Source organism: Equus caballus, chromosome 14 (assembly GCF_041296265.1).
Source record: "Equus caballus isolate H_3958 breed thoroughbred chromosome 14, TB-T2T, whole genome shotgun sequence".
NCBI classification, from domain to species: domain Eukaryota; kingdom Metazoa; phylum Chordata; class Mammalia; order Perissodactyla; family Equidae; genus Equus; species Equus caballus.
Window position 1 is genome coordinate 13252965 of NC_091697.1, and position 13578 is coordinate 13266542.

The following is a 13578-nucleotide window of genomic DNA, read 5'->3' on the forward strand; positions in this document are numbered from 1 at the left end:
CTTACACATCCCGGAACAGAAAGACTTCTCGGGATCCCCAGTGGGGTGGCAGCCAGAATGGGCCCGCATGCCCTGCTGACCCCGCCACAAGCTATCACCGCTGGGTGCCCTGGCAGGGAGTACCGAGTCACATGTCACAGGGGAATCACACCACGGCCGGGCCCCGGGAATTGGCCTGGCGATGCCGTGACGGGGGGAGGACAGGCATGCATCCCAGGCCAGCTGTGCCTCCGGGGAAGGCCAACTGGAAGGTGCAGAAAATCAGCCATTTCCTCCACCTGAAGGAGCCCCTGAGGACAGCAGCGGCAACTGGCAGACAGCACTCGGCATCTGCCCCGTGGCTTGGGCCAGGGTTCCACGGGGAAGTGCTGAAAAACAAAGTCGTCTCTTTTTGGGGGGCGTGGGAGGGGGCTAGGGGAGAGAAAAACAATCTTCTCAGACGCTCGAAGCACGAAAACAAGTGGAAAATGATCAGTCTGGTTTTCCATAAGTCAAAACAAGAGGATCATGTTCCCAGACTCGGCGGGAAATGCCCCTGCTCCCCTCCTCGCCTGGTGCCCAGGCACTGGGGCCAGCCCATGGTGGCTGGTAGCCCCAGGTTGCTGAGGGCAGGCAGCAAGTGGTGGGTGCTGGGTGAGTAGACCCAAGTCCCACCATTGAGCCCTTTGAGCCCTATACCCCTCTGCCCATCATCCACGGGCAAGTGGGCACTCACTGTGACACGTGGGTGATGGGAGCCAGCAGCGTCTCCCCTTCCAGGTCCAGGTCCTCAGCAAAGCTGTTGGTTCTCATGAAATGGGCCGTGCTCACTTCTAGCAGTGTGGGGCTCTTCTTCACTGCGGGGAAAGTTGTGGCCATGTTAGGCGTCTGGAAGGCTTGATGGCAAAGGGGCTCAGGGCTGGCTAGAGCTGGACTCAGGTGCCCACCCCAACCTGCCAACCTGGCCATGGGACAGACCTGTATACCATGACCCTCCCCACAGATGGACAAGATGCCCACTCGCAGGGCCAGGTGAGGAGTAGAGATGGTGCACGAAGCCTCAGTGCCGAGGATCTGGGCAGGCTAAGATGACCCCCACGTGCCTGAGGCCTCAATGGCTGAAGAGCAGTTGAGGGCCAGTGATGCCTCCTCAGAGTGAGGACTGTGCCTGGGCTGAGCTCAGCTGTCCAGGTGTCTCTCCAGGTTCACACTTGACATTTCAGGTCAAGAATAAAGCTACTGACCAGCATAAGTCTGGTAAGAGAAACTGATTCCCACCACCAGGCCATCACTCATGTGGACAGAGGGTTTGCGACGCCCCAGTGAAGACCCAGGGTGGTAGGACTACTGCCTACAAGGAATCACAAGCCCGGGAGGGTGGGACAGCCACAGAGCTCCTGGCCCCTCACTCAGGCCACGATGCCACATCCACCACCCACACCCCAAGGGAGGCACAGGAACCACCCCAACAGCTGCTGTAACATTCAGATTCCTGGGCCCACCCTCAGCAATCTGACGCTGGTGCTCAGGGGTGACTAAGAATATGTTTTAGTCCCCTGATTATCAATCTGAACTTTTTTTTCATATAAAAGTTTTATTGTTAAGTATTAAGTACTTGTAAAAAGTGAAACAACTCAAAGATTTACGAAGGCCTTCCTCTGCGGTCACCAGTGTTAACTGCCACCTGGATTCCTAGCTCATCCCTCTCTGCTCATCATAGCAGCTGACACCAGGTAGGACTTGCTTTTATGCACATGTGATGGCTCTGTTCTTGTCACTTTGTTCCTGTCACTCTACAACATGCTCATCTCATTTTTCTACAGGTATACAGACATGGACCTAAGTCTTATTTTAATAGTTGTGTAGAAGTCCGTAGTTTAGATCTCCCACAGTTCTCTCAACCATTCCATGTTTGATGGACACTCAGGCTCCATTAGCTTTAAGCCACTGCTTTAAGATGACGCACCACCCATCTTTATGAAAACCTGACACTGCGGCAGGTGAGCGAGTGCTTCCCTGGTAATTTTAATAGATGTTGCTGGATTGTTTTCCCAAGAATGTAGCAATTCAGATTCCACCAGCAGCGTGTGAATGTGCCAGCTTCCCCACATCCATGACCTAACCAGCTGTTGGCAGCCTTTGCAGGGCCCGCCAAGCGTGGATGAAGACTGGGATGCTGTTTTTCCTTCTGCGCTGAACGCCTTTTATGGCTCAGAGGCTGTTTGGATTTCCTCCTATGGAATTGTCTGTTCATATCATTTGCTCATTTTTGCTTGTCGATTTGTAGGAATTTTTTGTATATTAGAGATGTTACCCCTGTGTCACATGAGGCCCAGATCTCCTCCCCAGGCTATCTTTGTTATTTTAACCTTAATTATTTGGTTGTTTCTATCATAGAAATGTTTTCTGTTTTTAAACTGACACCTATTTTTTTGCATTTTTAAAAAGGAAGGTTTTCTCATCCCAAGGTAATACAACTGTCTCTTAAATTTAGTTGTAATATAAATTTGTGAATGTGTGTGTGTAAATTTTAAAACATTTACCATTTCTGCCTAATATTGTGGGAGATCATCAACAATCAGAAGATGAAAGTGTAAAAGGTATTGTATACAATCTTACTAAAAAAACTAAAGTAAAACAAACTATAAAATTTCGAAGAAAACATAGAAGAAAATCTCTGGACCTTGGATTTGGCAATGAGTTTTGATGTACGACACCAAAGGCTCAGTCCTTAAGGGAAAAAAAAATTGAAAAATTGGACTTTATCAAAATTAAAAGCATTTGTTCTACAAAAGACACTGCTGAGGGAATGAAAAGACAAGCCTCTGAGTTGGAGAAAATGTTTATACGGCACCTCTCTGGTCAAGGACTTGAATCCAGAATATATAAAGAACTCTTGCAACTTGACAACAAGAAAGCCAATGACCCAATTTTAAGAAGGGATTACAAGTAAGCACGTGAAGAGATGCTCAATTCAATCAACATCAATTATTAGAGAAATGCTATTGAAATCCACAATGAGCTACCACTACACCCATATAGAATGGCTAAAATTAAAAAGTGGTGTCGATTTTAGATATTTGGAAAAAATAAAGTTAGAGCCTTACTTCTCAGCTTACATTAAAAAAAAACAAAAGAAAAAAACGTTGAAGCCTGATAACATCAAACACAAGGATGCAGAGCAACTGGAACTCTCACATGTTTGCTGGTGGGAGTGCAAAATGTGCAGCCATGTGGGGAAAGAGTGGCAGTTTCTCATAAAGTTAAACATACACTTACCATGTGACCCAGTGGTCCCTCCCATATATTTACCCAAGTGAACTGAAAATTTATGTTCACAAAAATCTGTACATAAATACGTATAGCAACTTCACTCAAATTCCCAAAACCTGAAAACAACCAAGATGTACTTCAATAGGTGAGTGGATAAACAAACTGTGGTACATCTATACAATGGAATACCATCCAGCAATCAAAAGAAATGAGCTAAGGAGTCATGCAACAATATGGATGAATCTCAAATGCATTTTGCTAAGCAGTGAGAGAAGCCAGATGCAAAAGGCTACATATTATATGACATTCTAGAAAAGGCAAAACTACAGGGACATAAAACAGGTCAATGGCTGCTAGTGTTTAGGGGAGGGGGAGTACTTGACTTCAAAAGGGTTGCATGAGGGAACTTTCAGAGCTATGGAACGTCTCTGTATAATGCTGTGGTGGTGGATATGTGACCTCAGGGATTTGTCAAAACTCACAGAACTGTACATCTCCAGGAGCGAATTTTACTGTGGACAAACTAAAAAAAATCAAGAGACCGTTGGAGGATCCTAGGATGGAGAGTAGACTGACGAGTGAATTCTGGGTTAACGAATGTGTGACAGTGCTGAAAGGGGAGGGGAAGAAGGAGCTGGCCTACAAAGCCTCAGTAACAATCTTTTGACCAGACACGGTATGGCTAAAGTTAACAAACTATCATAAACCCACTATTGTAGTTGGTAGGTTTGTTTCTCATAGGGGTACTACATGTTCATGCGGGTTAAACAAATAAATCATAGATAATGGGAGCCAGGTTTCTCACTGCTACAGAAAACAAGTAACAGACCGAGTTGGGGGGTATGAATAAACTCTGTGATCAGAAACAGCATATGAATTCATATTTAGCTTAATGTAGACACAGAAATAAATATAGATATGTGTGTATACTCAGGTTATGTACATACATATATTTCCTAGCTCTGTCCACTGACAGGCCCTAGAAGTAGTGACAACCCTGGAGCAATGGGCACACCCAGTGCCCAGATCCTGGCTTCTAAATACCATTCTCAATCCAATGGCCAAAGCTAGGATAATGTGAGCAACAAAATAAATAATAATAGCATTGGATTATAGCTCAAAAAAGAAATATTCCTGAGTCCATACTGATTCAGGTTAACAAATAAATAATTGGAGGAGCAGGACCAATCTTCCTTACGGAAGAATTCCAAATAATAATTGTAGAAAGAAGGAGAAAAATAGAAAACCACCATGAGGACACCACAGTGATATTTGCTGCAGGCAAGATCCCTGGATCAGTGCTAAAATTAGTAGGTGAAACTTTAACAGGTAATTTCAAAGTTTCTCCCCTCAAATATTTATTCATTGCTATGTTGGTTTTAACATAGGTACACCAATTCTTTGATACTCTCTCTTGCTGGAGGTAGACTATAACTCTCCTCCCCTTGAATGTCAGCTGGACTCAGTGACTTGCTTCTTACGACTAGACCATGGAAAGGAAAAAAGTAACTTGATGGTGGTGGAACCTAGCTGACATCGCCTTAACCAAGCGTGTCAAGGTTAACATCACCAGTGACGAACCATGTTGATGTCATGTACCCTGATCCAATGCAGTGAGAAAAGCACCTCACTTCTGTGGCATTCTTCCCCCAAACCCATAACCCCAATCTAATCCTGAGAAAATATCAGACAAGCCCAAATCGAGAGACATTGACACCTGACTAGTATTCCTCAAAAGTGTCAAGGTCATGAAAAACAAGGAAAGATTGAGAAGCTGTCAGATCAGAGGAAACTAAGGAGACCTGCTGACTAAATGTGATGATGGATCCTACAAGAGAAAAAGGATATTATCAGTTAAATTGGGGAAATCCAGATAAGTTAATTAAACTGTAGCTTACCTAATAGTCTTGACACAATGTTAATTTCTTAGTTTTGATAATTGTACCATGGTTAAATAAGATGCTAATGTTAGGGGAAGCTGGTGAAAGGTATATGGGGACTCTCTGTACTATTTTTGCCTCTTTTGTAAGTCAAAAAGTTATTTTTAAGTAAAAAGTGAAAAAAAACCTGTGTACAATAGTACAAAAAAAATCCTTAGTATGTAATTAAGAAGATGCAAGAAGTCTAAGGAGAAATGATAAAATCTTAATGAGAGACATTTAAGAATACATAAATAAATGGAGAAATATGCTTTTGTTCCATTGACTAGAAAACTGAATATTGAAAAGATTGTCCCCAAATCTTAATAAAAATCCCAAGGTTTCTGTATTGGAACCTTGGACAAGCTGATTCTAAAATTGATCTGGAAGTGCAGAAAGCCAAGAATCAACAATATTCTTGAAGAACAACAAGGTGGAAGAACTCACTCTCCCAGCCACCAGTACTTGTTACGAAGCATTGGTCATTCAGACGTTGTGGTGCTGATGCAGAGAGAGACACACACACCAAGGGGATAGGATTGAATGTCCGGAAATAGCCCACACACATTTGGATGCTTGCTGTGTATCAGACGGGGCCTGCAGATGGTGGGAAGAGGATGTTCAGGGTCAGTTGGCTGTCCACATGGGAAAGACAGTACATTGGACCCTTACCTCACACCATACACCAAAAATTCACTCTTGACATTCCACGCAACTGAAGACTAATGAAGAGAAGCAAAACTATAAAGCTTTTATGCTTGAATCTAAAAGAATGCCTTTGTGACCTCAGGGTTTGGAAGGATTTTCTAAAACTTAAGCAATAACCATAAAGGAAAAGACTGCTTAATTTGACTACGTTAAAATTAAGAGCTAATCATCAAATGACACCTTAAAGAGTGAAAAGACAACCACAGAAGAATAGTATCCACAAAATATAAAGAACTCATACAAATCAATAAGAAGAATATAAACAACTTGGTGAAAAACGGACAACAGACAAACAGGCACATTACAAAAGAGGAATCCAAATGGCCGATGACTACGTGGAAAGGTGTTGTGCCTGACTAGTAATCAGAGAGATGTAAATAAACTCAGGGAGCTCACAGCCCATCGGGGCGAGGGGCAGACTTCCAGCAGGAAACCGCACAGACATTACTTAGTCACACCCGGGAGAAGGGCTCGGAGTGAAGGGCTCTCTGCCCGTGACAGTCTCAGAAAGCACAGGAAAGTAGCCGGTAAGCCTTGAAGAATGCATGCACATTCAAAGGCTCACAGGTCTGGGACCTGGCGGGAGCATTTACTGTCCCCATTTTAGAGATTCGGGGCAGAGATTCAAGTACCCTGGGTTATATTATACAGTTGTCAAGTGACAGAGCTAAGACTTCGTCCAGGATTCAAATGTTCTTTCAAGAAAAAGGAAAGGAAAAAGAACACAAATACATATTTTTATGTCTGCATCACTTGTATACAGAAGGAAGGAATGGTGGAGTGGTGACTGGAAAGCAGGGCTGCTTTCCAAACACCCGAGATGACAAGTGCCATCTCTAAAGCCCATGAGCCAAGGGTGAGCCACCTGACCCCTGAGAAAGGCTCAGCCTGGCCTTTTAGGAAATTAAAATGTGCATATCGGTTGGCTGCCCAGAGCGGGTGGGGCCTGCACCTGCCAGAGAAGAATGTGTGCTGTTTGGTTTAATCCTGGGAACGGCACATGGGGCCCCACAGCAAAGGGTGAAGAGAGGGGCTCCGCAGGTTTGTTTTTACAAATTAACAGGAAAGGTGCTGCTCTGCCCAGCTTCTGTGTCGGAGGGTGGGGGTCTGCCTCCTCCACCACGGGCAGGTGGTGAGCAGGGCTACAAAGCCCCTCCCTTCGCTCACCTGCAGTCACAGCCTGGTCAGGGACCTGCAGGAAGCTGCAGGGACTGCTGGATGGGGATTTAGATCCTTGGCCAACACAGTGGTACACTGCTTCCTTCAGGCAAGGGCTTTGGGGTAAATGCTGTGTCTCAAGAGACCCAACTTGTCACCCCCACCAAGGAGCCTGAGGTTGGTGTTTCACAAAGATGTGAAAAGACAATCAACAGCCCTGGCCTCCCAGCTGCATGGCAGGCCGAGCCCATGGTGGACTCGACAGGGCAGCTCATCTGGACACTGGGCCCCAAGGAGGGCAGCAGAGCCATGCCAGGTGAGCCATCCAGAGTGCCAGACCTCGGGGAAAAAAGAGCACTATGTCCTGGCGACAGTGAAGTCACACTTTCATAAGACAGTCCCAGTTTTCGATGCTTTAATTCCTTGGCTGCCTTTGCCTTGTCAAGGCCAGAATCTGGGCCTAAGTGTTCAGGGCAGAACAAAACAATTTTGTTTTCTAGGAAAATGGGAGGTCTGGGATGGCGAACACAGCCTCTGGCGTGGCGACTACCACAGCTGGCGACACTGGCTGCCAAGTCTCACCCTCTCTCCAGAGAGCAGGAACCAAACAGCACAGCATCTTCCATTCCAGCCAGAGGCCCTGCTTGATAGGGTGATTTTAATTTTCTTTAGAAAAATACACGCACAGAAAAATGACTAGAAGGAAATAGATCAAAATATTAACTGTGTTTGTCTTTGGGTGAAGAGACCGGGGGTGATTTTCTTTTCTTTCCTTATCATTTCCCTATTTTCTATCTTGGATGTTCCCTTTCCAAGTCAGGAAACAATAATTTGTGGCAGTCTCCCATATCTGTGCCTCACTCTCCATCCCACGGCCCTGCACGTCGTGTCCTGGAGTTACCAGAGTCTGTCGGAGCATCCTGCATCCCTCCGGCCAGCCTGCAGCAGTCCACGTGGCTGCAGAGAGCCTTCTCTCGCCACAAACGTCCTCAAGGCCCTCCACTCCCAGGAGCGCCTGGTCTCACTTACTTTGGTTCCTTATCCAGCCCCTGCCCCCTGCCCATTCCAGTCCCTCGCTCTCACAGCAAGGCCAGCTCATCCCCAGCACTGGGACACACTTGGCTGCCCTGAAATGCAGGAAGGGAAATCCCATTTCTCCACCTTCTGCTTCAACTGTGACCTCATTTCATTTTCACAGCAGCCCTTTGGAGTGGCAGCTTTGATCCCCATTTCTGGATGAGCAAACTAAGGTTCAGAAAGGCTATAAATCATGCCCCTGGTCACACAGACTAGGCCAGGACTCCAGCACTAAGTCAAAGTTGCTGTAAGGCCCCCGCCCCCCCACCCTCACCCCCCCTTGCCCTCTGCCCTTTGCCCTGGGAGAGTCTCTCCGGTTTCTGGGCCCTCCCTGGTAACTTCACCCGGCCCACCCTGCCTCGTGACTGATTAAAATCCTGTCTAATCTCCCAGGTGTAACCCAAGTCCTCCACACAGCTTTCCAAGGCTCTGCAGATTTCCCCCGCCCCTGGATGGGTGCGGGGCTTATTATGTGTGCCTGCCCTCAGGTCTATGCCAGATCCCCAGCACGGGGGCCTCGCCTTCCACCTCCCCCATGTCCCTCCAGGGCCTGGCACAGGCACGTTGCCTGAGCCAGCTCACCCCACAGGGATAAACAGAAGCTTCCCATGTCCTTCCCAAGTCAGAGCCCCTTCCCTGGCTGCCCCCCCACCCCCAAGAAATCCACCCAGCTCTTGGCAGACTTGCCAAAGCCCTGCAGATCCTGCACCATGAACGAGAACCCCCTCCCCAGGGCATCCGGACAGCTGCAGCCAGGCCCTGCGTGACATTGCTGAGCTGCGGCCCCAGGCCTATGCCAGCTGCCCATGCCCGGCTCACAGTCCCCAAGCCAGCATGGCCACACTGCCACCTGTGTCTCCACTCAGAGGCGAGAAGTAAGGGACACGGACAGAAAGTGTAAAAGCCATTCCCACAACAGCTGCCAGGAGCAGGGCAAAGAGTGGAGTGAAAATGTATGGTCACAGCTGGCACCCAGTTCCGCTCAGGAAAATACCTTGTTTGAGTGGACACCTGTTGTTTTTGCCTGTCCAGCAGCCAGGCTTGGCTTCTGGGAACAGTTTCTCGAATCTTCCTGAGAGGGTACAGCCTTCCCCCATCAGAGGCTGCAGGGTTCAGGTACCCACTGGCCGTTCCCAGAGGGGGCCTGTGGCCCAGGCCTTGGACATCAGAGGCAGGTCTGAGGACGGCTCATACCCTGCTTGGGGCCAGTGTGAGCCTGGCCTCAGGCTCTGGCAGGAATGATGGGCAAAGAGAGGGCCTCTTTCTGTTGGGTTTGCAGAGCTGGCAGCCATCTTGCCTCCTTTGGAAAGTGGCTTTCTGAGGACAAAGCCATCCCAGGGGCCAAGAGGGAGAGGGAGAGGGGGAGGGGAGCAGAAGAGAGAACAAGGCGGGCTGGGGGAGAGTGAGAGCAAGCAAGCAAGGTCATCCCAGCCTGGAGTCCTGCTGTGCCTGAAACAGCTTGGTCCAGATGTGTGAGCTAAAAAAAAAAAGTCTCCTTTTTGCTTCAGCTAGTTTGATTTGGGGTTCCATCATTTGTCACCGAGAGAGTCTTTAGGAATGTGTGTGACAAACTTGGGGGTGAGGCATGAGCCTGAGGGAATGGGTCTGGGGCGACAGGGTTACACAAGAGCTGAACTACTCGAATTTCCCTCCCTGCGCTTTGGGGAGCACAGGGCAGAGGACGAAAGCTGATGGGAAAGAAGTTATCTCTGCAACCCGCCAGGGAGCTCTTGGGGAGCGGCTCCCTAAAGCTGGTGACCTGCTTTCTGCTGTGATGCCAACCCCCTCTCCACACCTTGGGGTAAGAGGATGTTTGAAGCAAGCTGCAAAACATGCTGGATCTCAGCCAGTCAACAGCCTGCAGAGTAGACTTGACACGAGCACAAGCAACAGTGATGTGATGGTCAGTGGTGACCTTGGGAATCCTGACCAATCCACACCGCCAGAGATGAGGGCACTAAGGACCCTCAGCCCCAGTGCTGCCCCTCACATTGGGGCTTACAGGGTTCAGAAAATGCAAATCTGAGAGGGAACGGAAATGGTTCTGTGGGCCCAAGGGTTGGGTCCAAATAGCGGGGGCGCTGAGGAGGACAAGCAGTGACAGAGCCAGGACAGGATCAACCCTGAGTGAGTGCAGGAAACGGAAAGGGAGCAACACAGCCACCCACACAAATCGGGCGACCCTCCGGGGTCTCCATGCTCCAGGAAGTCACTGTCCAGGTCTCCCAAGACACAGTTCCAGGGGACGGTTCCCGGCAGCAAGAGCAGCCCCAGGAAATGTTAATATACAGTGGAATCTGGGTTAAGCACTGTCTTCTCCAAGAGTTGAGCTCACAGGACATTCCCAAGAAACCTCTGGAGAGGTGGGGAGGAAAGTTTCTGGAGGTCTTTGGATGAAGAAAACAAAAAAGTGGCCTTGATTTTCAAGGCGAAATTACAGAGGAAGAAAAAAATGTTTTTAATCTAATTAAGAACGATCTTTTCACCTTCAACACAACATCACGGAAATGTGCCAGTTCTTAACTTCACACAATAATCAAAGCAATTAGTGAGGGAGAACCCTTGGAAAGCAGTGCAGATGTTCTCAGAATGTTTAATGGGGAAATGAGTTGCAGGCCTCGTTCTCAGCATCCGGCTCCAGGCCCTGGCCACCAAAGCCAGACATCTGCTTGGGCCCCACCCCCCAGGCCCCGAGGGCGCGGGCTCGAGAAACACAGGTCCCTTCCCAGGCTGCCTCCAAGCCAGGCCAGATCCGGGGCTGAGAGGCTCCCATGGCTCCCCAAGCTGGAGCCTGGACACAGTCAGAGCCACCCCAGAGCTGGGGGGAGGCTTAACGTCAAAATTATGTTAACAACTGATTGTCAAAAATAATCAGCTCAGCCTGGCTCCCCCACCCCGTCCCTGCTGGTTACAGGAGTGCTGGGAGGCAAGGAGAGGGCAAGGGGCCCGGAGGGGAGCTCTCAGCTATGACACCCCCAGTTTGCATAGACACCACTTTGTGAAAAGACAAGGTGGCATCTGTCTGGCACGGCCCTGTAGGCCCCATTCCAATGCTGCTGGCCTCTTAATGGGCCCAGGAGTCAAACTGTTTGGACATGAGGAATTTCCAATAATCAGAGGAAATATGGAGAAAAGAGGACGACACTACTTAGGAAATCGCCTGTTCCAGAGAGCAGAGGGAAGAATGGCTGTGTTAACTGGCTGTGGAAGAGACTGAGACTGCGGGTGGGTCAGGCAGCTCAGCAAAGCACCTCAGGGTTGTATGGCAGGCACAGGGGACACAGAGGTAAAGAACACATTGTCCCTGTTCTCAAGGAGACGCAGGCAGCACAGGGGCCTCACCCATGTGCCCTCAGCACTCACGTTCCATACGCACCAAAGGCTTCTTAATGCAAACCTTACCAGATGCTTTTGTGAGCACTATCTCTGACCTCAGGGCTCTGCTCAGCAGCACACAGGGACAGGCCAGAAAGGATGCAGAGTGAATCCCCTGAGGGGCAGCCTCAGCAGTGGGAGATAAATACCCTAACTCCCTTAGCAGCTGGTGGAACGACTCTGAGGACGTCTCTATACAGCTTCTCAGCTGCCTGCCATGGAGTTCTTCCTCAACAAGTGACCTGCACAGGGATTCCCAAATTGGGCTCTGTGTCCAGTGAAACTGACTCAAGACAGTGTGACAGGAAGCCGCTGGAACATTTTAAGGAGGAGAACAGCAAGGTCTACTTTCTATTTAAAGAATTCTCTCTGGCTACTGTGCGAAGAATGGAGGAAAAGAGGCAGGAGTGGGAACAGATCACGGAAGAGGGAAGGGCAACAAGCGAGGCAGAGAACTGGTAGTGGCTTTGACTAGGGAGGTGGCTGGAGAGAAGGCAAGGAGGGGGCAAAGTCCAGAAGGGTGACAAGACCTGCTGATGGATTAGACAGAAGCACTAAGAAAAAGGCATCCTTTTAGAAGATTTCCAGCCAGGTTTAGAGAACAATGGCATGCTGCTCCCCATCCCCTCTGGTTTCAAATTTCCCTACTCACCTCCTCCAAAACATAAACCCAAGAAGAAGTGCAAATAAAAGTGTAGACAACCTATGCCTTCAGCACCACTAGGAAACAGAATACCGTGGCCTTCAAATTACCTGTAAATGGCAAAATGAACCCAATTCCAACCGTGCTCTAGCCACCTGCCCACCACTGCAAGCCTCTGAATGCAGTCAGGAGATGAGGCTTAAGATGCCCTGTCAACAAATGTGAGAAAGTGAGTGACCTCAGCCAAAATGGTGGACTAGGTACATCTGAGGGCCTTTCCCTTCACAGAAACATTGAAAGATCAAGCAAAACCTTTGAAGTGACTCCAGAATCAACTTCGTCAGAACTCCAGAAAGCAGGCAAAGGTTTAAAGCAAGCAAGTGAACACCAAACCAAGAAACAGGCAAATGAAAAATTGTAGGAGAGCTCTGTGGCGTTTTTATTGTCCTTGCAATACTTTCTTCCCTAGCTCAGTGGCAGTCTTGAAGACGGCAGCCCACATTCCTACTTTGGGGCCCTGCTCCCTGGTTCTGGAGGGAGCAGAGCAGATCTCATTTTCAAAGAACTGTGTTCTGTATCATCTGGGGGTTGCCTAAAGGACTGACACAAGGTGATTGCCTTTGTTTCCTCTAACATGGAACTCACTCAGGGTGAAAAATGGTGGACATTCCTTGAAAATACTATAAGGGGGTCAAACAAATCATGGCTACCTGTGGAAAAAGGATACAGTTTGAGGCATACAATAGAGCACAAAGTCTGGGAGGAAAAGCTGGGGAGAGAGTTTCTTCAGGAAATCAGGCCATTCAAAAGCACCTGTGTATACTGAGGAATTGAGAAAACCAAGAGCACGCACAGGGCAGGATGCACCCTCAGAAAAGTCCTGAGCACACACTAAGCTTTCACCTCTGACTGATCTCTGCCCACCTCAGACAGGAAGAGTTGCAGACAGCCTGGCCAAGTCTTAAAGGATTGTCCCAGCACAGAGCTAACCTGCAAAGATTGGGAGAGTTCTGTTACTTTTTTTTTTCCCTCCCTCTCCTTCTCCCTTTTTGTATTCCTGGCACTCAAGAAAATCTCTGTCAAAACACCAGCTGAACACAAGCTAGAGGAACAATAACTTCAGAGACCACACATGACAAAGAATATGGATTTCACAAAAATAGTTTAGAAGTCACTAAACAAACAGCTTCAACTCACATCAAGAAAAAAAAAATCCTGAGAAGGGAAAAGAATAAGATGTCTAGAGTTACTACATATAATATCCAAAATATCCAGTTTTCAACAAAAAAAATTATGAGGCATGTAAAGCTTCATGTAAAAAAACTATGAAGCATGTAAAGAAACAAGAAAAAGTATGGCCCATTCATAGAGGAAATTAACAGAAACTGTCCCTGAGGAAGCACAGACATTGAATACCAGACGGAGACTTTAAATCAACTTTGTTAA

At 48.0% G+C, this 13578-nt stretch overlaps 1 protein-coding gene across 1 annotated transcript in view; it reads right to left on the minus strand.

The window, feature by feature from the left end:
- Positions 1-351: 351 nt before the first annotated feature.
- Positions 352-13578, minus strand: part of LOC138917602 (potassium voltage-gated channel subfamily KQT member 1-like) — a 106745-nt gene continuing 93518 nt past the window's right edge. Inside the window, 1 exon segment of the mRNA XM_070234701.1 lies at positions 352-836. Coding sequence (XP_070090802.1) covers positions 712-836 — 125 coding nt within the window. The 3' untranslated portion in view covers positions 352-711.